General features: G+C 39.9%; 1 protein-coding gene across 2 annotated transcripts; it reads left to right on the top strand.

Moving 5' to 3' along the window:
• The first annotated feature begins 835 nt into the window (after window positions 1-835).
• On the top strand, window positions 836-26,596 carry LOC139969569 (carbohydrate sulfotransferase 11-like). 2 transcript variants are annotated; one of them, XM_071974663.1, is made up of 3 exons: window positions 836-1,164; window positions 19,709-20,101; window positions 25,203-26,596. In XM_071974663.1, exons 2-3 carry the CDS (start codon window positions 19,799-19,801, stop codon window positions 26,100-26,102), a joined length of 1,203 nt encoding a protein of 400 aa, XP_071830764.1. In that variant the 5' UTR covers window positions 836-1,164; window positions 19,709-19,798; the 3' UTR covers window positions 26,103-26,596. The 2 variants fall into 2 exon arrangements, with proteins under 2 accessions (XP_071830764.1, XP_071830763.1); XM_071974662.1 differs by lacking the exon at window positions 836-1,164 and adding an exon at window positions 10,119-11,036.

Raw genomic sequence — 26,596 nt, 5'->3', positions numbered from 1 at the left:
GAAATCAACAGCAGGTCGTTGGTTAGCTGCGGCCCTGTCAATTTTCCACTCCTTATATCTGGCCCATTCATTAAAAAAGGTTGCCCACCCCTGACTTTGGTGCAGGGGAGAGATTGGTTGAGCGGGGAGGGGAGGCGGGGTGTGGGCACAGGGACACGATTTCAACATACAGGGACACAATTTCAACATGCGATATAATTTTGTCTCAAATTATTACATTGGTTTCATCTAAATAGCAATAACTGATAATTTTGTCATTGTTACAGCGAAACGGTTAATTTCCTCATGCACTTATATTTGACTCAGAGAATTTTGTCATTTTGTCGCAAATTGTTGACAAATTAACTGAACAAATAATCATTATTGTTGAAAAGGGCTACTGTATCTGTACAGAATGTTTTGATATTTTGACCGCACATGGGGGAGGGGTGGCTGGGGGAGGGGGGTGTCATTTTATAAAAGTGTGTTGTCATTGTGACAATATGAAACCTTTGAGAAATCTTTCACTTCCACCTAGGTCGTATTTCAAATGTTCAAGGTGAATGCCAACAGTGCGGGTAATAACGTACAATGTTTATCATAGTTTGTTCAAATTCGACAGTGAAGTCATCTCTTCAGATCTTCAAAAGACTTAGATGTTTACATCTAGTTTATTCCCCTTTTCATTTCGGTCTCGATTGTATCTTAATTTCTGCAAGCCTCTTCCGGTCTTCCCCCATTATCATATACTTTCTAACTACTTGGAGACTTTGACAAGAGTAGACATTGCAGTATAGATACCGAGCAGGGGAAAGCTAACCAGTGACAGAGCAAACTTTCTCTTCCCGCCACCTTCAAAACATGGAATCGCGCCACACATTTCCAAATCTATAAACGCCACGTCCGGTGGGTACCCTGCTGAGTCAACAAGTAATAACCTAACCGCTGAGGAAGTAAACTGTCAACGAACGAACCCGGACAACTCCATACATCCGTATACACGTGAATGCTCGTTTTACTAGTTTTGCGATAACGGTAGTGATACAGCTAGAAACAATAACGTTGAGTTGTTACCAATACCCCATTAACATTAACAACTGGACTGGACGCGATTTCACCGTTAACTTCTACCACGATAATGGGATGAAATTCTTTCTTTCTTTCGGTCGCTGTAGTTATTAGTAGGTAAGTATTCTCTTCAATTACTATACTAATTGTAAATTGTTGACGTCACGAGAATTACGTAATTTATGCGGTGAAAGAACCTTGTTGCACAGTCATCTCATTTATAACGGGGTATCGAGAAGTTGTCTGCCACGATATAGGCATGGAGTACAAAGGGACATGTTATGCTAACTCTTTAATCCCCATTTTGTCAGGGTTTTACGCTGACATGATGCTTTTTGAAGGAGTTTACAAAGTAACATAACGCCATAAGGTAGTAAAAACATTCGCAGACTTGACCTTTTCAGGTTATTCCAAAGAGGTAAACCTCCCTGGTAACAAGCACTAAGTAGTAACCATTGACCCACATGGTGGTATATGTCTTTCCGGTATATAAATAGTATGTATCTGCGTGTATGTACGCGTGTGTGTGTGTGCTAAAATGGTAGCTCTCCGATGATACATGGAGGTACTATGCTCAATATACACAGGGCGTTGGTGTAAATAGCAGCGCACTGCAGCTTAACAACTACCCCGATCCACGTATGGTACCGTTTATCACTGTTCTCGGAAGTTCTTTGTACATATCCAGTGGTCAGGAGAACTGTGGTATGGACAAAGTATGACGTTAGTGAACGGACACTGCGCGAGAAATGATTGTAAGGATATATATATAGTTTTTAAGTTGAACACCGGTATGAAGTGACTGCATCGAGACTGAGTAGCGTATACCTCACATGGAGAGGAGAAGGTGGGCGAGGGGGGGGGGCTGGGGGACTGGGGTGTTGAGACAGGAAAGGGACGAGAGAAAAGAAGGACGGTGTTGTTTTATAAGAATGCGATAAAACTCACGGAAGCTCACGTTAACTTTCGTTGAGCCAAAAAGGATGGTTAAGGAAAGGAGAGACCCAATGTTAATTAAAAATTTAGGTGGGCAATTGGTAGAGGTTGCACCAGCAACATTTTAGCCAGTATGGGACACAGGGTGCCAATCCTTTCCCTCCCCAATTTGTACCACCACTCTGTGTACAGAAAACTTAACAAGTTACAAGACACGAGTTTTAATTGTGCCCCTCCTTAAAGGCATTGAAGACTCGCCCCAAACCGCGTGCGGCCATCTGAAATAGTTAACTTTCTGTTGCTTGCAAGTGACGTTTTGTTCGTGTCGCTACAAAATGCAGACAGTAATGAAACGTGAAACCGTAATTGTTATCTTTAGCTGGACCTGAGATGTCCATCGCTGTATACTTTGTATACTGTGCTGTGGGTATTGACCGCAGCTGTATGTATTGACTGTACACTAGTGTCTAATTACAGACGGTAGCAAGCTGTGTGTGTGTACTTTCTGGGATCGATGATGGTGTATACTACTTCTGTTACACCTTTTTTGAAACTAGGTCCGATTACCGGCATTAAACGTTTCTTTTTGCGCGATTCTTCACACTCTTTAAATTGTTGGTGCCCCTCCAACTCTACCTCCTGGCTACTGGCTTGCCCATGTGTTTATAATCATCATATATGTATGGGTATATGTATGTAATTATGTATTTGACTACAATCACATGCATATAGCCTATATTCTGTGAGTGCAAACAGATGTATGCAGGAAATGATCGTGATGCCTCAACAGTAGTAATTATGTCATGGATCGACCTTACTTCAGACATCTATGTGAGGGTTATGTAAACGTGTAACGGAAACAGACAGAGTTTTGTAATGTTAATGGTTTCTATGTAAATTCTATGAGGTCGTTTAAGGAAGTTTAGATCATAAAGATTAGAGATGAGAAATTTACCAGGAAAGAGATTTCGCTTATTTTGGAGCAAATGTCAAATTACTATGATTGTTGAAACTAATTCGATGAGATCTATCATGGATGTGCCATACAGGGACCTTTTTCACTTTATATATAGATCCCAATCGCGCGACCACGTGTACTTTTGGGGGTGCGGGCTTAAGCCCTTCCCGAGAATAAATTCAATGGAATCCCCCCTCGCTCCCCCTCCTCCAATGGCAGATATAACATCAAGAAAATCCATTGTGTACAGTACAAACATATATAGCATGTACCGGTATATGTGCAGTATAGGATGCAACCAATAGCCAGTTGAAAATTACTCAACACAATATATCATCATTTTGAATATGAACATCAAAATGAATAAAATGATTAAGGGAAGATACTGGATGTGCCTCGTTGATCAGAGTTCAAGTGACAAATCCAAAACAAAACGAAAATGGTTTAAACGCAATTTCCTTCGGGGTCGAACATTCATGGACCTTTTTGCCAGGGACGTGCATCTCATTGGCCCAGAAGACTTCCTATTGCACGTTCGCAAGGATTATAACTAATGCTACAAAGTAATGAATCATCTGGGTGTCGTTACGAATGTTTCTTAACTAATCACAAACAGAGAGCTACATACAGATTGTGTGGAGGTCACCGACTTGACCTCGGCAGTAGACAGACCGGAAACGAACATGAGAAAGAAAAGCCAACATTTCATATATAGTGTCACAGTCGAAATGTATACTGTACGGAAGCGTAGAAGGGACTTCACGTTGACAACTTGTATTTGGATTAGTATTATGGGTAAATTGTGGTCAATATTTACGTTTTTTTTTTAAACTTTTTTACTCGTCACAACATGTTCGAGGCCTATTTTCCTCCTCCCCCTTTCTTTACCATTTTGCACCGTGTTACCGTTTCGTGAAACCGGCAAACTTCTCTTGTTTTTTTTTGTTTTTTTGTTGTAGTTCATGTTCTGAAGATGATGACCGATTATAACATAAAACTTTCAAAAAGTTGTCAGAATTCTACTGTTTTGCAAGAATCCTACACTTCAATTCAAAAACAAAATTCTCATATTCGGAACGTTTGAATGGTACTATGTGCCAAACGGTCATTTTCAGATATTCTAATGTTTTTATCTCTTGCGTCGGTTTCAGTTACAAATTTCAAAATAAATTTTATCAAAAGGAAAGGAAATTATCGTTTTGCAAGTCGAATTTGCAAGAAATTGGTATGTAGGTAGTATACGTTATCAAACGATGAGGGCCTATGCAACCCATGCATAAGCCTAGCTAATTGTATTCATGGCTCTTTGTTTTAGCAAAAGGAAACAAACGCATCAAACTAATTCGTGTTTTGATCATTATTATTCTTTAGTTCTTGGAACGTATAAGGAAACTGGCGGTATTTGAATTTGATAGTATCGATTTCTCTGAAGTACCTTCTCATATAAGTAAGTTACTATTTACGAATATGAGTTGGTGTTAAAGGTCACACAAAACATGTCACAACGACCTTAAATAATGTCGGACCTTTCTGAACTGTCGGCATCCTTTCCAAGGGAAAGAACGGAAGTATTTTATTTTCACAACAGATTGCAATTGATATATATATATAATCGTGTATACGGATTAGCTACTTAAATACGTGCATTTGTGAGATACCAGGCCCTAAACGTATCATCATGACATTAGTATACACGTGTATCAAACTGGTATTTTGTGTATGATGCGAAATAAAAGTGACTAAATTTATACAGTCTGTTTGAAAAGTACCTCACAAATCTGTGTGTGTGTGTGTTTCGTTGTTGTTGAGGGGTATGTGGTGTCGGTGAGGTGTATGTGGTGTCGGTGCGGTGTATATTGGTGTCGATGAGGTGGTGGAGGCGACGAGGAAACGGGTCATGAATTTCTACACATTAACGGGCATTACGATTAAGATACACAATTAAGTCCTTGAAACACCTCTTTCTCCCGACAGGAAGGGTAACAGTTTGTTTTTATTTTGTTGATATAAATTGCCATTCTTGCAACTATAGGTAGTACACAATAGATTGATGTTTAGACATTGTTGGAGAGACAAGAGGGAGGGAGAGAAGGTAGGGAATGGGAGTGTGGGGGGGGGTGGGGTTTGCAACTGAGGAACCGATCCAATGTTTGGTAAAATTAGATAAAGGCTTGGATTTGAAATACAGCTAAGGTTTAACGACAATCTGACGCGATGTATTTGGAGAACGCGCTTTATGAATTATGTACCGCATCCGGACGGAATTCCATGGCGCGTACGCTGTTATACGCAGTGTCAAACTCCGACGCGAAGAGTTGACAAATGTATATCACATGAGTGAAATGCTCTAGTCTGATTGGTTGTATCAAGTTCGCGTATTTTTTTCAACAGCCGTTATGCATGCCATATATATATGTATATATATATATATATATATATATATATATATATATATATATATATATATATATATATAGAACGTCGGACTATGACAATAGCACAAGCAGTGATACGAGGTGTGGTCAACCATCCAGGCCCGCACTGATATAGTTTTCCTATAGTGAAAGCTGGTTCAAAATTCTCAGTAACGTGTTAGAGCAATAATCCATACCTACAGAGTAAAATAGCTCTTAATATGCAACGTGGTAGGGCTGTTGTGTGTTTATTTGTATTCATAACATAGTTCAGCAATCACAGGAAGAGGTACCCGGGAAAACTCCGATCACGGACAAACAATAATTCTAAGACCCCGTGACCTTTGTCGATGGATCAAACTGAAAACTGATGGGAACTTTAGCGCTCCGTCCATAACGCAGTATATATATATTCATTGGAAAGGGATAGTTGTTTGACGGACTAGGCTGAAGTGTCTTCATCACGAAACTATATAGACATGCAACCTTCTTGGAATGCAGTTACGAAAGTCGGAACCACACCCTTGTGGGATTGATGGGACTATTATTTCTAGTACAAAAGTATCAAAATAAACAAGATGCGTTTGGACAGTAAGGTCATCAGAGAACGAAGAATTTTAGCGTAGTGGTGGATGGAACAAATCAATTTCACCGGGGAGTTACTATTCAAATGGGAACTCCCTTGTGTAACCCGTAGTTCGATCTTTAGGGTCCGTGGCATGTACAAGGGGGAGCGAACAGGGGGAAATAATTCACTCAGCACTCAGGAAGAGTTGTAGTACCTTACTTTAGAGTTTAGACCTTATTATAGACATAATTTATAGTCTCTTTTGGGGTGGGGTGGGGGTGGGGAGAGGACCCCGAGAGCCCCTACAATGGTGGGAGTTTGCTTCGATGACCCCAGGGCCAGACCTCTTGATTCGCCTTTGGCCTCATCATTCTGTTGTATGGTCGCAACCTATACCTAAACCAATCGGGGAAATTCAGAGCCCCGCTCACACCTTGTTTCAAATCACGTGCACGTCACTGATTGGGGACCCTTCTGCCTGACGTAGGACGGAAGTTGAAACCTGTAACTTCCTGGTACATCCAGGCGGGCGTTGCTCTTATAGTGAGCAAGTCCCTTTTGAAACCTGCTTTCGGGTATATTCATGCAGGGAGCTCCCGCATGGTGAAACCTGGAGCTCTCGGGTGTATCTATGAAGGGAGTTTCTTTTAGTCAGATGAAACCGCAGCGCCCTGGTGTATCCATGCAGAGCCATGGTTTATCAATGCAGAGGGTGAGGTCTTCACCACCTCACCTGGTGAAACCTGCACTTCCCCCTGCTCCATCCATGCAGGGAGCTGCTCCTAGTCAGCTGCTCTCTGGTAGAATCTTAAGCTCTCTGTCAGTGTATCCACGCAGCGAGTTGCTCTTGTGAAGTCTACTCAGGCGCGTAGCCAATGGGGGAGACGGCCCCCTCCATTGAGCATGTTTTTTTTTTGGTACGTTTCTATGATATCGCTAGTAATTTCAAATAGAAAATGCTTAGATGCAACTTGCAAGGCCTGGGAAGTGCGATTTCCAGCGATCTGGGAGGCATTTTCGGCCAACATTTTTAAATACGCTTTGCGCCAACCTATGGTGGCGCTACGCTTAGATATATAGTTTCCAATGCCGAATCGACGGCTCTGATAATTTGCCTACAGGTTCGCCCTTCCCTTGGCAAATTCCTCGCTACGCGCCTGAGTCTACTGACAGTTTGGTTTGTCCATGTGTGGGTGTACTCTTCGGTAAAAAAATAGAACGGACGAAGATGCTGAAAACCCAGAACAGAAAACACAACAAACGAGGGGACAAGAAATTGACTCATAAAATAAACTCTGACACTGACAAAGAGATACCGCAATGACATACTTCAAAGGCCTGAACGTAAATTTTCCTGTTTTAACCGTCACTTAATTCCCTTATCTTCCATATTTACTCCGTCATAAACATCGGCGTATCCATTAACCTTCACTATTTCCATATAAAACGTATATACTAAGCATGGAGGGTCATGTAACGTGCACCCTTGTAGTAGTCAACTCTTATACTAGTACCCCTTGATTGTATATTCTACAACTAATATTATGATCTTATAGCTATACCACATTCCTTGTGACGCTATGCGAACAATGTAATCTAGATAAGTGGTACATTTTCCCAATACCAACCGCATTTTACAACTTTAAAATTGCCATTTTGAGTATATTCTTTGTAAACAATTGGACTGCGGTTTAAACGCACGCAGCATATCAGGACATGAGAAGCAGACGACAGAGTTCGTTGTTCCTTAGCAACACCGGGCTCCTTGCCGTAACCATGAAGCGCCTATGATATGACAGGAGTGACCGCCATACGCAATCTATGATTCTGTCAGTAGTGGTTCCGCGACTAGTAGCCAGGGGCTATTGAGATCAAGCTTTCAATGAGACGGAATGTAAATCAGAAAAATTTTATCATCGAAATTTAAGCAATTACTACGCTAAAATTTAGGCGGATACGGGATAGTTCCAAATCCCAATGAAATGTCACTTTTGATTACAAAATTAAGGCCTAATGCATTTCAAAAATGTTCCGACCATCTTTAGCCGGCATGTATTTTATACCACTATTAGCGTTTAGAATCGGATCAGCCTCAGCCCGACTTTCACCTCCACAAGATTATCTTTTTTATTTCCAAGGCTGTTTGGGCGATAAAGAAAGCAAACTTCTCAATGGAGTTTATACTCATTCCCAACGCCTATATCGATAGTGTTTATCAAGTAAACACAGGAAAACACTACACGTAATGTATAGGGTGGAATTTCATGTATATGCTTTTCATTTTTAGGTCAATAACAATACCTGAGCCTGCAGCACACGATAGACGGGTTCAGGTTACTTATAGCAGGGAGTTGTTATGGAATAACAACTCCCTGCTTATATCAGGGAGTTGTTATGTTCCATAACAACTCCCTGCTTCTGTTTTACCTCCATGCTTATATATTGCCTATATATGTTTCATCGTTCGTCAGTATACTAACAAGAAGCTCTAGTTTCGGTTTTTTAAACTTCATACTTTACCTTTGTCTCTCGTTGCCAAAGAAGACAGTTTCATATTCAGTAAAAGCTAAAAATCGACCTGAAAAATCCGCTTTGTACGGATTATTCCAGACTGAGGAAATAAAAGAGGGACTTGACTAAGTTGACTTTACAGTTTACTGACAAAAAATAAAGAGAGAAATATGCAACGTGTTACATACTGGCGCCGTCAACTTTAATTTCATTTGCTTGTATGCTGAAAGACGATCCCTTTAAGACGATGAATGATATTATGACCGGTTGAATGCATATCAAGAATTTAAGGACTATTACTACCATTTTTAAACCATGGTCAATTTTAATATGGGGCAGCCTTGAAAGGTGTTCCAACCCATATCACGGAGATGGAGGGGGAGGAAGGGGTGGGGAGGGTGGGGTGAGTCCTTTATATCCGTACGTGAAAACTAAAACGACGGATGCGAAATTGTTGTAGACTGGTGCCATCACTTTTAATTTCATTTGTTTTTATCTCACAAGAAGACGATGAGGTTGATGCTAACGATATTTAATCAGTTAAACGCACATCAAATTTTCGGGAGATTTGGACGGACTTTATAAACTTGTTTAATTAAATTAAGGGGGCAGGTTAAAGGTGCTGAAACTACTTACTTTGTTAGGAGGGTAAGGTGGGGGGGGGGGGTGGGAGGGAGGGAGGGAGGGAGAGAAGGTAAGCCCTTTGTAAACCTGAGTGCCAGCATATCGCTTCTCAACAATCATAAATAAGTATAAGCTGGTCATGTACTACCCCTATTTTCATCCATCTTAACTCCTCAAATATACTATTTTCTATATCAATAAAATTTCTTAAAGATCACTTCTCCTCTTGGAGTACCACATTAGCAAGCTTCATTACTGTTCACCTGCATCACCCCCTCCCCTTCCCCTCCCCATGCCTTTTCGTTTCCCGGAATGGGAAACTATGGAGTCACTCTTACCGACCGTGCAAAATTGTGTGTGGGGGGGGGGTGGGTGGGGGGATGGGGAGCGCTTTGCAAAGTCGGCAATGACTATAACGCGGATCGCAAAGTCGGTAACCCCATGGAGGTAACCTCCATGGTAACAACTAATACGGTTAGATACACCCGACACGGCAACAGACAGAAATGCTGTACTCAAAGCCAAAGACTTCATTGGTAAAAATCATTTGGCCAGCGATGGCTAGACCGTCATATCTCAGAAAGTTTGCTGATACTAAAATCGTAGGGTCTGCACAGTTTGTCAATGTTAGAGAAAAAAAAACATTCAACAGGTTAGAATAAAACTTATCAAAGGAACATCAAAATTGTACTTGGTACTATTTTGGATTCTTAGTCTCTCATTTCATTTACCCTACCTTTCTACATAAGCTTTTCTTTCAATTAAATTCAACAGAACTCATGTTTCATTCAAGAGAATTCATCCTCCCAACCCCCATCCCACACCACCACCACCCCCCCCGCCTTCTCATATAATTCCAAAGCCCAAAGTTGCTAATCCTACTGAACAACATGTTTCTTCTCCCCGAGTATAATCCCCAGGCTGTAGGGATCGATGAGGATTATCCCTTATTCGGTTTTCACCATTCGGTTGTCACCGAGGATTTAACATTTGTTATGTTAGGTAACCTAGCCAATATATATATACTCTGACGCCGATATCACCAAGGGAAACGTTGTTATTTCAATTAGGTGCCAACAGCTGTTAAAAAAGGCAGGTCTGCAGCTACAGAAAAGCTAAAGTAATCCACTGAATGCAGACTTTTGACTTGACCACATATATATATGAAGATATTTGCGAATGGGCAATCTGTGATTATAATCATTTCCTTTTAAGGTCGTCATGGGAACTTAGCAGTGGCCGAAAATTGTAGAATATATAATTACGGTTCAATGGCAAAAACAAGCTGTTTAAAGAGTTTGTTTGCGTGACCAATCATATACCGACAGACGGCTATGGACGTATATGCAACTTGGGTGACCTGAACTTGCAGCCCTATGTTTAGTGCAGCATATATTTGTCTCACTTCGCCTGCCTTGTTAATAACTCTCACATCTGTCACTATACACCGACTGGAAATGCGTATAGTTGGAATGAACTTTATTTTCATTCCGGCCGTTGGATAGCTCTGTTTAGTTGAGTCGCAGGAAATATTTCTACGGTTAAGTATATAGTTTTAGTGACGTTTACAAACAAGGGAGCGTGTATTACCATCCCGCTGTGAAAGTTTATATTATCGATTGAACTGAAGTGAATCGTAATAGTTATTACGCGAAGAAAAGAAAAACAATTATGATTCCTCGGCCACATGTAACGTACAGTTGAGAAACTTCCTTCATGGATCTATACAAGGAAAAGCGAGTTTATCATTCCCATCCCCTCCGTTTTATGGGGGCGATTTAAAGGAAACTTTAAAACACGTATATATTGATCAAGCAACCGCGTTTCCCCTTTCCGAATATTGTAACATTTTCAAAGTTTCAACGTTTATGTTTCACATTGTAGAGATCGCGTTCCGAGGACAGTGTAATTGTTTCCCCCATTTTGGTCAATATTTTTTTTTATCGCTTTAGCTAAGTTGATTACACAGATGGGAAAGGTAAGTGAATTTAAATGACATTTTAATTACTTTTACCCACAAGATGTATACATAGCTTTAATTGAGTTACTTAATATAAGTGAATAAAAATAATGGGTTCTTTTCTGGTCGATAAGTTTACTTTAAAAAAAAAAGACCTATATACCACATAATTTATTCAAAATAAGATTTGATTAAACGTAGACCATTCTTCGTAATATTATAATCAAGTCATTGTTAATGCGGTGGTGATTAAAGAAAATGGGCGATTCTATTCAACTGATTATTTTGTCGTTCAGCCACTTATTTTCGGGCTTTTTCGGGCTTTTTCGGGCTATTCGTATTATGAGATACTATAACTTAAGTATTTGGGGTCGAAGTTTGCTTCCATCCATGCTCAAGGGTCTACGGTAGGTCTATACAACAAATCAACATAGGAATAACTTTCCAGAAAGTTTAGAATTCCACAACAAAAAGAAACGTTAGCAGAATAAACCTCCTAGTGTTTTCTATATTTCCTCACGTGTATGCAAATTACCTATCGAATGTCATTTTATTGGCATATTTTCCTTGTAATTCAAATTCAAACTTTCTCAATCCTTCTCTATATTTTTCAAGTTTTAAAAGATTTGAAAATTAGTGTTTCTGATATTTTCCCAGATTTTTCCCAATCATGAATTTCAATTCCTCAGGCAGAGAGCTTTCCTTTCTTCAGTGCACTGATATATCCTCCCCACCCCTCTCCACCCCCTCCCCTCCCCACCCCACCCATTCCCTTCCTCTTCCTCCTCCCCTTCAGTTCCACATATATTCAAGTACTTCCATACATATTCGATATAAGCTTTGAACTACACACCACAATTTTCTCTCGATTCTCATCGATGGACAATTTTTGGTGGTTTTCTCTCTTTCTATTTAATAACAATTTTGTAACTCTGCCTCAATTCGTGGCCATTCACAGCCTCATGTGTACATCATCTTGATATATAAGCTGAGATCCTAATTGATTGGACTATCAATGTTTATCGAACACTTTTTTTGTTGTGAAAAGTGCATTTTTTTTGCCCCATTCTTTGTTGGGTGTTTCCTAGACTGCTTCTGTGACAAATAGACAGCCCATTCATAAACTCGGTCAAGAGTCGATCTCTCGGACCTGTATGCAGGACGTTTCTCCTTCAGGCGCGGCGGAACGGAAAAATTATTGGGGGGGCTAATGTGTGGAGACTATCTAAGCGGAGCGCCACCATCGGTTGGCGCGGAGCGTACAAGAAAATTTTGGGTTTTTTTCTAACCCCCAGATGGCCGGAAACGGCACTTCCCGAGTGTTTTATGCTGCGAATACCTAGCCCTAAAATATGGGTCTCAAGCCTGCAATTTCTCAGATTGCACGTAAAAGTCTGTAAAAAATATTGTAATTTGTATATTCGATGGTGTTTTAAGAGAGTAGCTATTACTCGTAGTGTACTCGCAAAGACGTTTTTGAGTGTAGTAAGGGCGGGGTGGAGCTAGGGGTATTGGTCAGCGGGGTCAAGAATGGTCTGTAGGGGCGCTTTCGACACTATCTAAGCGGAGCGCCACCACAGGTTGGCGCGGAGCGTACAGAAAATTTTTGAGTAAAGATACTCCCTAGATTGCAGGAAATGACCCTTTTTTTATTTGCAGATAAACGGAGAATAAATAGGTGTCGTCGCCATTTTGTCGGAAAATTACACCAACAGAATATGACAAATGTCAATAGGTATATGAGAGCGCAATAAAATAGTCAATAACCGCGAATAAGTAAAAAGTAGTGAAAAGCTGAAAGGTCGCCAGCAGTCCATTTGAGTCCGTCAGGGGGGGGGGGCATCCGCCCTGACTGTATATATGGACGCTCCGCCACTAAGTAAGGGGATGTTGGAGAACTGGCTGAAATGAGGCAAGTCATTGGCCTAAGACGAAGTTGTGTTACGCTTACCGGTACTCACACTCACTGCTTCCACTTTTCACGGGGCGTGCAGACGCGGTTGGGGTGACAATGTGGTCTATAGCCAGGGGACGGGCCGAGGGTCCCCCAGCAATTACTAAAATTATTACACATATAGTATACGTGTGCATCAGACAGATCGACAAGTATGCATTGAAAAATGGACAGATGCACGTTTCGGAGCCTTGGTAAATATTGGGGGGGCTTATCATGCATTTGCCCCCTCAACTTTTTCATTGGGGGGGCTGAGCCCCCCCAAGCCCCCCCGGTTCCGCCGCCACTGTTCTCCTTAATCTCTGACAGGCAGTGGCGGAGCTAGGGGTATTGGTCAGGGGGGCGAGAATAGTCTGTATATAGGGGCGCTTTCGACACTATCTAAGCGGAGCGCCACCAAAGGTTGCTAATTTGCAGATAAACGAAGAATAAATAGGTGTCATCGCCATTTTGTCAGAAAATTACACCAACAAAATGTGACAAATGTCAATAGGTATTTGAGAGCGCAATAACAAAGTCAAAAATCGCGAATAAGTAAAAAGTGGTATAAAGCTGAAAAGGGCGCCAGCAGTCCATTTGAGTCCGTCGGGGGGGGGGGCATCCGCCCCCTCTGACTGTATGGACGCTCCGCTACTGCTGACAGGCCTTAGTTTACGCTCGTTCTTTGACCCCTGATAGCATACTATCTTCTTGAATGTAGTGACTTGCCCCATGCATGTTCCAAGTAACTGGACTTGCCTGTGACAAGGTGTGACATGCACTAGGATCATATGGCCAGTGACAGAATCTATTTTCATGGTCGGTGACAGGCTCTATAGTTGGCCTTGGCGCAGCGACTAGCACTAGCTACATCCACAGTCGATATGCACTGCATTCCTTCACCGGTGACAGGATCTGACTCGACCTGTGGCAGACCCCTTCATGGCTTGAACAGTGACACCTTGACCCGTGTGGCCACTACCTCGACGCCTTTACCTGCTATTAGCCTTGTCCTGCGCAAGGGGGGTAACGAGCGAATCGTTCTTGCCAGCTTAAAGCATGCCAGTACTCTATAGATAACGCCGAAACAGAGTATATGTACAGCTATTTTGAAAGGAATGGTGTTTCAAAACACGGAAACGGTTCGTTCCTAAGCGAGTGCTTGCTTACTAGTTTCTGTGACCCGTCATTCGTATATAACTTCCTGATTTATGTTTTAATCAAACTCTTTACCATGCATGTGCATGGTGGTGAAGTGGTGGGTCTATGTACTATGTAGCCTTTACTAGGAGTATATCAACTTTTGCCATATCAGCTTTTATGAGAAACATGTGCGTTTGTACTGTAAGGCAGTGTTTGGGTTACTTTAGGTTAAGTATTCATTGATCACGTAAGATGCCGGAAAACTCTACAAACAGTCCATGAAAGTAATGTATATTACATTACTCTAGCACGTGATAATCACTGTTCTTATTAAAGGCATTGAAGACTAGCCCCAAAACCGCGTGCGGCCATCTGAAAAAAAGTTAACTTTCTGTTGCTTTGCAAGTGACGTTTTGTTAGTGTCGCTACAAAATGCAGACAGTAATGAAACGTGATACCTTGTTATCTTTAGCTGGACCTGAGATGTCCATCGCTATATCGTTTGTATACTATTATGCTGTATAGGTATTGACGGTAATTAGCTGTGTGTGTATTTTCTGGGATCGGTGGTGGTGTTTAACACTTCTGTTACACCTCATTCGAAACTAGGTCAGATTACCGGCATTAGACGTTTCTTTTTGCGTGAGTCTTCACACCCTTTAAGGAATTACTCTGTCTTAACAGTCTTCAGATGTCATGTAGTCTAGACCATCCGTTTTAGCAGTACATTCCAGTTATATTATTAGCATAATATATACTGTGAGGTCATGCATGTAATTATTGACATCGCTTATCTGCATTTGTCTAGTCCTATACAATTGCGTGCCACGTTTTACAATCATGGTGAAACATTGGAGCAACTAATAATTTACAATATACATGGTGACCTATATTACTAACGATGTATAACATCACAGCGTACTTGTAGTCATAGAAACCGATCTCTTAAATCAACTGATCGTATTTTCACAGGTGAATCGTTCTTTACTTTGGCTTATAATAGGCTTAAACACCTGCTTGTTAAGGGAAATAGGAGCGTTATATATATATATATATATATATATATATTACTTTTAAGTGTGTAAATCGCATGCTCAAGCCGTGGGTATGGTTTAATTCATCACAATTTGGTGATATATACTAATTAATCGAATAATGCTGCGCCTCAGCCCATAACATTACCCCCTTATTTTACTTAAGTGACATGCATTCTACTTAAGTGAAATTCAATTCCATTCAAGTGAAATTGTCTTTCACCTAAGTAGAATTCAAGTTTACTTAAGTAGAATCGTATTCTACTTCAGTAAAATAGAGTCCAATTTCTACTTAACTGAAATAGAGTTCTACTTAATTGAAATAGCATTTTACTTAAGTGAAATTGAATTTCAGTTAAAAGGAATTCAATTCCACGTAAGTCGAATTTCACTAAAGAAAACTAGACCATATATTATACTTAAGTTAAAAGTATTTCACTTAAGTAGAATTCAATTTCACTCACATAAAATATGTCATATATTTTAGTTAAGTAAAATGTCATTTCATTTAAGTAGAATTCAGTTAAGCTTAAGTGAAATTATACTCTACTTATGTGCAATACAATTCTTCTAAAGTGAAATTACATTCCACTTAAGTAAAATAGAACATTTGTATTTTACTTAAGTGGAATTCTATTTCACTTAAGTGGAATACAATTGAATTCGACTTACGTATAGAAAGTATTACACTTAAGTAGAATTAGGAGGTAAATGTACAAACGGTTTACCACCCCCTACCCCCCCCCCCTCCCCGCTCTTCAACCTTCCCTCTTAGCTGATTGTTGTGTATGCAGCTTCTTCGATGATGATTCTGCCAGCTAAGAAGAGGAAAAAGCTGACCCCTGTTTTAAGTTTCACAATGAAGAGTTATCACGTACACGTATTCCAAATATTTGTTTGCTGACTGATCGTCTTTCACGTGGATGATGGGTGGTTGGGGGTGGGGGTGGGGGGGCAACTTTATAGCAGGAAGCAGGATGAATGTGTTAAGAAATCAGATAGTATAGCCAAATGGTGTCATTTTTTCTCAAATTTATTCCTCTATTTTCAAGCGTTTTCAGAGAGGTGAGCAGTTTGCCGAACGATAAGGTCAAGTTTCTTACAAAATTGCCCAGATGTTAACAAAACAATTAAATATGAGTTATACGTATAGTTTGACCAACTGTATATTCATTTTTTTCATATATTCATATTCATATATTCCTTTATTCAAACCTTTTCCTTAAACTGTCAAGAAATAAAAATTTACACATAGAAGCCATATCGCTGATGTCGTTGCAGAAATGGTTGGCCCCTGGGGAGCAGGTACTACGAGTTGGAGGGGCACCAACAATTTATGGAGGGGCACCAATGATTAAAGGAGGGCCACAATACGCATGTGCTGTTACTTGTGAAGGTTTTGGTCACATGATGGTAGGACAAATAAAAGGGGTGGGTGGGAAACCACTAGACTGAGAGAGGAGGGAGCATGCCCCCCTGCATAGCTGTACCGGACTGCTGGGGAGGGGTTGACATTCAAATGGAGCCATATAGACACATCGTACAAATGCTCAGTGAACGATATAAAGACTGATAAACACTACAAAGTCATGTTGAAGTAAAACATTTATTTGAACATTTTTATGGCAATTTAAGTCTACGACAGCTGAAGCTCAGTGAAATATCTTCGAAAAATCGCTCCAATTTTTTAACTGAAACTCACCGCAGTAATGAACAACCAAGATGCCGTTATTGCTTCATGTGTATACGTTGATAATGGTTATATAGGTATTTCTATATATCAAATATCGCTTTTAACAATCATTGACTTTTTCTTAAGTTTTGCAACGTGCAGGCCTTTATTGAAGAATATTCAAGATACAACGGAACAAGGCACCATCATATGTAGATGTAGGCCTAGACACGTGTATTGCAGCACTTTTAGCAGTCTGCCACATTACATTGGTGTCTAATTACAAGTAATCTCTTTCTTCTGCAATATTATAATTGTTTTAAGTTTGTAAATTAATCTCCATATTGTAACTCTTAGATGTCTTCGGCGATGCATGGTGTCACTCACATATGCATACTTTAAGTTGTCATGACATACAAGTTATCACTTCATAACCTTACAAAGGATGCGTACATTTACCACAAACATTTAATCTCATCGTCCTTCGCTTGAAAGGTTCTATAAGGACTCCATCGTGTTGCATCTTAGGCTTCTTAATTAGCAATTTCAACTCAGTTAGGCCTATATAGGTACTTAACAAACAGCCGAGAGCAGACTGTCATCTCAGTCCCAATTATGTCTGTTATCGCCATTATTTGAGTTGAATTCTACTTTCCTATAATAGCAATTGGATATTGGCCTAGGTATAATTACTACTGGTAAACGTCGTTAACCGCGCAGTATGCTTCCGTATCGGTAGGGACTGTTAAAGAGGCCATGCCACGAAAATTGTTACGTCCAAGCAGTACACATCGAGCAGCAATAAACTGTTTCGTGGAAACCAGCTATGTTTTACTTTTGTTTATTTATTTTTTTATCAAAATATGTTAAAGATTCCTTATCGCTTTCCAATCCGCATACGCCTACCCTTAAAAGTGGCTCACAATTCTGTGTATTTATTTAATTTTTTGTATTTTAAGAATTTCTTTACAATCTGGAAATTTAATTTGGCACTTCATTGCCTAACGTTCAGAATCTATGTAAAATAGCAGTGTAGTTTGACGGTTTTTTTTGTGAGCTGTTGGCCTTTAAATTGCTGCAAACGATGTTGTGAGGTCAAATCTCCTTCAGGTCACCAGAGGTCAAACTCTGAAGAACCTTTTACATGATATCTAACGATGGAAATCGTGGATACCTCTAATACTTGGTGTGTGGATTCATATAACATTGAGTACAATACCCATATTGTTTTTGATAGAGGTGTGTAAAGCCACGTGCAGTAGACTGACCTGTGTTTATCATGCATGCCATAGTGTTATTGTAACAGCTAGTTCTGGTTATACTAACAAGCAGAAGTCTAGTGCATTGAAGTCATCGAAACCTCAATGCATTTTGCATTCTGGTTTATTTTAAGAATTTCTTACAATCTGGAAATTTAATTTGGCACTTCATTGCCTAATGTTCAGAATCTAAGTAAAATAGCAGTGTAGTTTAACGCTTTTGGGTGAGCTGTTGGTCTTTAAATTGCTGCAAACGATAACCCGAAAGAAGTATCGCTTCTACGTGATCAAGTTCTGTGGTGTCGACACTTCCGCCATGCATGCATACATACTCAAAAGCCCTAAACTGCACTTCCCGTTCTTTTTCAAACTTCCTTATCTAAAGTTGCATATTGCACGGCGCATCTCAAGATGCAAAACAAGTGTATGCGCCAGGACTGTTCTTATGCGCAAGTAGACTGCTTATGTGTTACTCAAAAAACAGTGGGGGTTAGGTCGGAGAGTATAGGAAACATAGAGGGAGGGGAGGGGGCATGAGGGGGGTGAAGGGAGGGACGAGGGGATGACGAGGTATAGCCTATTTCTGTATGCGGATGATTGTCAATGAATTGGACTGAGAATCTACAATCGGAACATTGCAACCCAAGCTTTCCAGTCATGGAAAGGCCGGCGGGGGGGGGGGGGAGGGGGCAGGAGGTAAGAAGAGGGAAATAACCACATGGATACTCTATTGCACTCCCCGCCCCTCGCCTCCTCCAGTACACCTGTCGTAATACGCCGAAATGTGACAGTTATTCTATGCTAAGTTGATAACCATAGACATTTATACGTAGATATTCGAACCAATATCCCCGTGCTTGGAAGCTGAAACTATTTTTGTTACACCGCCTTATCATATGATATGGAAACTCCTGTGTAACATTGCAATAGTTTCCTTTCTACGAATGGTTTTTCCCAACAAGCGTCATTTCTCTCAAAATTTGAATTCATTTTGACGCAATTTTAAAGTCACAAAATCTCGAGGGAGTGATAATTACTGTCGCATCGCCACGGTCGATGATAAGTAGAGATGTAAAATTTAACCCGGACGCTGCTCTCATAATCCAGGGGGACTCATATAAATATTTTCCCTGGTAGCGAATGTTGTGAGCTTCAAGTTGGTCTCATAATGTTTCGAACCTCCTCTGGATATATAATCAGCGTCCATATATAGCCTATAGTGGTGAGGGTGTCCGCATATGGATACCTACAGAATTGTGTATAATGTTACTAGTTTCTCTGTAGTTCTATGAGCTCGTTTATGGAAGATTATGTCATAATTTGGCCTATTAGAGATGACAAATGTACGTATGTCATTCTTCAGATTGTTATAATCATATACCGCAACAGAGGATGCGGAAGGTCATTTATCCAACCAGGTTTTCCGTCGTTAGTTTTACAGGGTGAAGATAGGTAGGGACGGAAGGAGTGGGGGGGGGGCGGGCTCATGACCAGAGTGGAGAAGGAGAACTACAGTCCTGATCCGGATGGAGGGGGGGGGGGATTAATGACCTTAATGGAATCTACATTCCAAAAGAAGGTTATAACTTTGCTTTGTTTGATAATGACAAAGTTTTAATTCATCACGTTTCTTCGTTTTTCATTTTCAGACGGAACTTTCGCTCGCTGTAAGTGGTGAACCTGGTCCACTTGGCGGCGCTTGCAATTCGGCACATCAGTCACGTGACACGAAGCACAGTATGCACTTAGGTAGATTTCGAGTCAAGAGAACCTTATTAGGTCTGCTTTTGACGATAGTTTTACTCTCTGTTATCAAAATCTTCAAAGAACCTACCAGTCGTCCCGAGAATATAAATTTAAATAGTTTGCGTGACAAATTTGACTTTAATAATCCATCGCAAGGTAAACCGAAGAACGGATTTAAAATTAATAACCGAAATAAACAAAAAATAATGAAAAATAATATGACCAATTCACGAGCAGTGAAAGAACTTATGTCAATACCTGGAACAAGAGAGGAAGAAGATGGTATCATCGACAGGGTAAGTTAAATTTTGCGATATTTTTTATCTTGTCTTGTTCCAAGGCATCTTCTAAAATAGACGTGTGTACTCTAACAGCCTTTAGTATAGCTGTACCGTCGTACTCGGGTGTTTTTGTACTCGAACTCTTTGCATAAAAAACTTGTACTCGTCCTCGTGCATGTTGTACTCGCGGTACAAATGTGTCTTTAATATATCATAACATAGTATACAGTTTACCGTATAACCTAATGTAAAAATATACGCTTTTTCTGTCAATTTTGTGACATCCATAAACATGACACATAACGTACACTTTGCTCATTAGTTATAACTGCATATATGCATCTTTCAAAGCGATAGTACTAGTGTGTATAGTTGGTTACTGCATTTGAAACCATGGCTACAAATATGATCGGTGCTTAGAAGTTCATTAAGTCTTTTGATCCAACTTCTCAAGTCTCCGTGTGGCAAGTCTCAAATAGGGCAATTCTTAAGTCAGTTTCAAAGTCCTTGAAAGCAAATCTTAAATCCCTGAAATATTGACTCAAGAATTAATCTTCATAACTCATTTTGTACCGGAAGAAAAACTTCTAGGCTAATACATATACAAGGCGACCCTATAGAACGAACGACTCGTGTCCGAGTCGCCAACAATGATACCTCATGCGCATGGCGAATATTACAAGAACACAAATGCTTTCATGCAAATCAAATGCAACCAGTTTTACTTCATGGAATTATCATTAGGATTAGTGAGATGTCTTTAAAGTAGTCCATTGTTATATTGGCGTTCCACAGTATACGCTATCTGTTAGTGTCCTAGTTGACCTAGTAGCCTTCACATTTCTCTATATATACATGGTGCGAGTGTATAGTCTATAGTATAGTGTTTCGAAATTCGATGAGGTTTCTGAAAGCCGCATCAAGAATTAATTCCGTTAACTGGCAATCAAAATTTATATAAAACAAAATGCGGCTTATTACACGCCCGCCTTATATATGATACCGTTTGGTTGTCCGGTTTGGTTACCTTTGACCTTTAACAGGTGGTGGAATTTTAGTACATGGCAGAGATAGGTCATTCCTTTTCAATGCAGTGAAAAGTTTTTTGATTTGGTTTATTATCATGATCCTTAATATCTTGGGAGTTGTAAACATTGGGTGATTTTACTTTAAAGGGGTATAAACAATGTTGGATTTGCCATCGTCAGTCAGTGAAGCTTGACTTTTGAATCAAAACAGTTTTGGATTTGGACACTGTGGTGACTCTGTTCTATTGGACTACTATATAGTAAGACATATTAACAGTACGAGTGTCTATATATGAAATTTTTAATGACCTCAAAATTGATGGAATGCTCAAACTGACCGGAAGATGGTGTAAACAAATAAGAAAACAAAGTTTGAACTACTGCACACCCTTCCTCTGGTGACTCTGTTTACACGTGATTACATGATCTTAGCCAAAAAGGCCGAGAAAGAGACACTTGATGGTATCTTTAAAGGGTGTGAAGACTCGCGCAAAAAGAAACGTCTAATGCCGGTAATCTGACCTAGTTTCGAATGAGGTGTAACAGAAGTGTTAGACACCACCATCGATCCCAGAAAATACACACACAGCTTGCTACTGTACAGTCGGTAAATAGACACTAGTGTACTGTCAGTACATACAGCTGCGGTCAATACCCACAGCACAGTGTATAAACGATGCAGCGATGGACATCTCATGTCCAGCTAAATATAACAATTAAGGTATCACGTTCCATTACTGTCTGCATTTTGTAGCGACACGAACAAAACGTCACTTGCAAGCAACAGAAAGTTAACTTTTTCAAATGGCCGCACAAGGTTTGGGGCGAGTCTTCAATGCCTAATAATTGTTCAAAGCACGTGCTAGCTATATTGTATTCATCAAACATAGACAGATAACACGGTATGGGCTTTGAGTCGTCCAACAAAGGTTAAAAGCCTCGACCTCTAACAAACTTTAAAGGAATTGTCTGGTGGAAGATTTTGATACATTGTCCTTGTAGTTATTATTTTTCTCTTTCTAACCATGTAAAAATTGTCCCCATTCGACATTTTCTTCTTGTAGAAATCTGGTTTTCAAATTCACCAGTTTCTCACCAAAAGTACCGTTTGTTCGAACGCTTCAATATGGTGTTTGACGTAGTGCTTGCAGATAGGCAAAACAGGCGACTTGAAGTTAGCACTCCCAATTCCGCAGCAAATTAACTCACGTGTAAGCACATTGAATTGCCTCATATATATAACGTACATACTCGCGAACGTATATACTACGATGCTCAGTTGGTGTACTTGTATAGCGTTACACATAGTACACTCACACTCAAACCACAGTTCATTAACTGTTCTTCGAACTCGCTGAAATAAAATTCACGGATCAAATTAACAGTAAAAGGAAACTTATAAAGTATTCGTTAAACCGAAAGATGAAACTTGGCGGGATCGATGTCATCGCAGAACTGTCCGATTGTAAACGTTACAGTAGCCTATACACGCGAACATTCTTCGCGCTGGAGCTGGATACCGCGATGTATAAACAACGAAGAGCCTGCTGTTAAAACTTATCTTGTGTTACACAAAGACCACGAAACCACCGATCTACTAAATATATTGCGGCTTAAGGAGTTTTTTAAATCATATCTAATTTATAAGAAATTTCACCGGAAATTATTGAAGAAATTGATCGAATCGTTGTCAGAGCAGAATATAGCGCTGAAAAGCTTAGGCTTCGCAGAACTGTCCGATTGTCAACGTTTGAGTACAGCCTACATGCGAACATTTTTCGCGTTGGAGCTGGATAGCGCGATGCATAGCCTGAACAACTCAGAGTCTGCTGTTAAAATTTACCTTGTGTTACACAAAGACCACGGAACCACCGCTCAAGTACATGGTGGCTTAAGGAGTTTTTGAAAACATATCTAATTTTTAAGAAATTTCACCGGAAATGAAGGAAGAAATTTATCTGTCTACACACGCTGTTTTTGTTGTGATTACCGTATAGGTACTGTGCGGAGGGTGGGTTATGACGCAATCTGCTATGGCAGAGCTGACGTCACGTATTGTACTGTTTAAATCATATTTGAAGTGTCTATCCATAACGATTAAAAAATCGTTTCTCTGTCAAACGCAACATTAGCGTTCTCATACTTTGACAACATGTTTGGAAAATTATTTACTATTTTTTAAGGTAACTTCTTTGGGCCACCAGACAATCCTTTTAATTGTTGATACTTTGTCATAGGTCAAGAATTTGTTTGGAAAGGGGGGGGGGTGGGGCAACATCAACACAATTATAGGCAACACATTAGAGCTTGTCATCTGTCAGTTTCAATTTTGGTTTCATTTATATTATATTTATATGTATTTTAGTTTACTTTTAATTCGATTTTGTGATGATGCCATTTCGTCTATTCAAGTCTACCGTTAATGTCCTATTAATCAATTCATTAATCAATCTAAATTTTACTTCCTCCAAAAGTATATTCTTTGTAACTTTATGTAAACACAGCAATCATGGACGACAGCGTTAACGTATTTTCTGCCATCTTCAAACTTGAGACGCAGTTTTAATGGTGGGAGAAGGGGGGGGGGGGTTGGTAAGGCAGGGTTAGGACAAACGAATCGTTGCAATGTTACACTGTTCCGTGATATAGATTTAGCGCGGTGAATTTCATATCAATATATATATATATATATATATATATATATGCATGGGTATACACATAACTTTGAATTAATGTCTTGTAACCGTTTCAGGATATAGGGAAATAGAGGGATACATTTATCTCCTGCTCACATGCCGAACTGTATAAATATATACATATCTCCTTTTAAACTTCCGTGTTAGCTGAAGATTGGTTACTTTGAAAATAATCGCAAGCCGAGAGACGAAATGTCATCGGGTCTAAACTGCGGGTATAGATTTTACCAGGAAACCAAAACGTTTTAGTGATTCCCATATTACCTCAGTAGTTATGTATGTAGTACTTCAATCTCTATGCCGGAAATTCATCGTTTGCTGTAAAAGTTACAAAGTAATGTACCGGAAAAGGTACATATATGGAATGACTCAAGAACAGAAAAAAATATGAAAGAAAGAAAAAAACAAAAACAAACATAATACCATAAAACACAAGACAAGCCAGTCTAGAACCACCCAATTAAGTCGTTTTACGATTTATGAAAACCAGTACGGTAACTTGCACCCAAGAAATAAAAGGGATATTGTGTGCAAAGCGAAATAGCACATGACACACACACACACACGCACAACATCGAAATATCATCTAACAGCTTGACTTCTTGGAAGTAACAAGTGAGGGTTCTGCACATGCGCATAGCAGTCAATAGTAGTACGAGAAAATTTGGCAGAAGGAATTGATTGTTTTGTTTTATCACGTGAATATATACAATGTGATAGGAAGTCCTCTAAAAATGCCTCACATTCACCTACACTGCCATCACAATTTTCTACGTATCCACCCCCCTATGGACGAGGGGGGGGGGTTGGAAGGGTGAGGCGGTGGAAGGGGAGAGGCGAAGTATGTATTTCAGATCCTCCCAGAGAAGAAGCCATCATTGGCTTATCAAAGCCGCAAGCTGACCGAAGTCAGTCTCTTAGATTCATATTTTAACGTCCATGATTATGAATTGTCAAGAACCATGTAACTGGACGATTACATTAATCTTGGAGTGACTCGAAATCGGGACCTTATATGATTGAAAGGCACCGGCGTTAACCACATGAGCTAACACTCCAAGTAATGAGATGATGGTGCAGAGGAACGGAATGGGGGATGGGAAGGGTAAAAGGTACCAAACCTTCAGCTTTACTCAGTATTATCTGACAGTATTAAGCTAGCGTATTTTTCAGAAGCTGCTAAGCATATGCCTTGGTGTCAGATGTTCAAAGTTTTTTTCTTTTTTTCTTAACATATGGTGGGGTGATGGGTAGTCCTAAGTTTCTCTAAAGTTTATGTGGAACCCCCTTCCCCCTTCCCCCCTGATGATTTTGATCAACGTTGATTGATGGAGTATTCGTTTAACTGTCTACTTCTCTTTTTTCTTCTCCCGTTCTTGTTTTTTCTCACAGAACGCCAGGGACCATCATCTTCCACCAAACCCTCCTAGCCAAAATCTGTTTCTAAGCGACCTTAGATCACGATCTAATCTACTACGTCAACAATGTGCAAAACTCAGGAACGAACTAGATCATGTTCAAGCTATTCGTAACCCTCCAGATGGTCTCATCGTAGACGAAAAACACAAACTATTGTACTGCGTGGTACCCAAGGTCGCCTGTTCCAGCTGGAAGGAATTCTTCTACGAGATCGGAGGTTACGGTCAAGAACAGACAAATCGCAACAAGACAAGAAAACTGGTCTTAACATATTTCCATCATTTACCGGAGGCAAAAAGACAGGAAATTTATAAGAAGCTTTACAAATTCGTCTTCGTAAGACACCCGTTTCTGAGACTGTTATCCGCTTACAGAGACAAGATGGAACCGAACGGAAGCTATGAGAGACTACACGCTAATAAAGACCAACAATCTCTCTACTTTTGGCGCGACCGTCTCGGTCAAGATATCATTCGAGTTTATCACGGTGAAAGTGAAGCATTGCGAATGAAAAGAAACCGTAACGATTATAGAATAACCTTTCAAGAATTTGTACGTTATCTCGTGGAATTCCCAGACAAATTTTACACGAAAGATCGTCATTGGAGACCCATGCACAAACTATGCTACCCATGCGATATCAGGTACGAATTCATTGCTAACTTCGAAACCATAGATACGGACTCCGCGTTTATACGCAGACTCGTCAAAGCGGACTTACCAGAGAAAAACCTACATGCGACGAACAGTTCCAATTTAGATTTCGCTTTCAGTTATTACGAGAACGTTCCTAAACCGATCATGAGGAAGCTGTACGAACGATACAAGTATGACTTTTTGTTGTTTGGATACAATCCGCAACCCTTTCTTTAGCAGAGTTCAGTGGTGTGTTCTCTTGAAAGGGGGGGGGGGGGGGGAGGCGGTGAGGTAGCTAGGGTTAAGGGGAGTGGGATTTAAAGAGAATATTTTGGTTTGTTTGTTCTTCAGACATTCATGACACTCTTTGTTTTAACAAGTTATATAGTGCTATCAGCCGAGCGATGACAATCTTCAGTGCACTACAATTGCCAACATATATATGCATACACACAAACACATATTTATACGATTTCATATATAAATAACAATTTCAATTATATATGTATATATATATATATATATATATATATATATATATATAGCCTAGTTGTTAGGGTGTCAGCATACAGAGCGGGAGGCCCGGGTTCGAATCCCAGTGGAGGCTGGAAGTTTCTTCACTGTTCTTGATTTCCAACTCATTACGATTTTCAATTATATAATATATATATATATATATATATATATATATATAAATAAATATATATATATATATATATATATACATATAT

Source organism: Apostichopus japonicus, chromosome 7, assembly GCF_037975245.1.
Source record: "Apostichopus japonicus isolate 1M-3 chromosome 7, ASM3797524v1, whole genome shotgun sequence".
Lineage (NCBI taxonomy): Eukaryota > Metazoa > Echinodermata > Holothuroidea > Aspidochirotida > Stichopodidae > Apostichopus > Apostichopus japonicus.
This window is presented reverse-complemented; position numbering and strand designations above follow the sequence as displayed.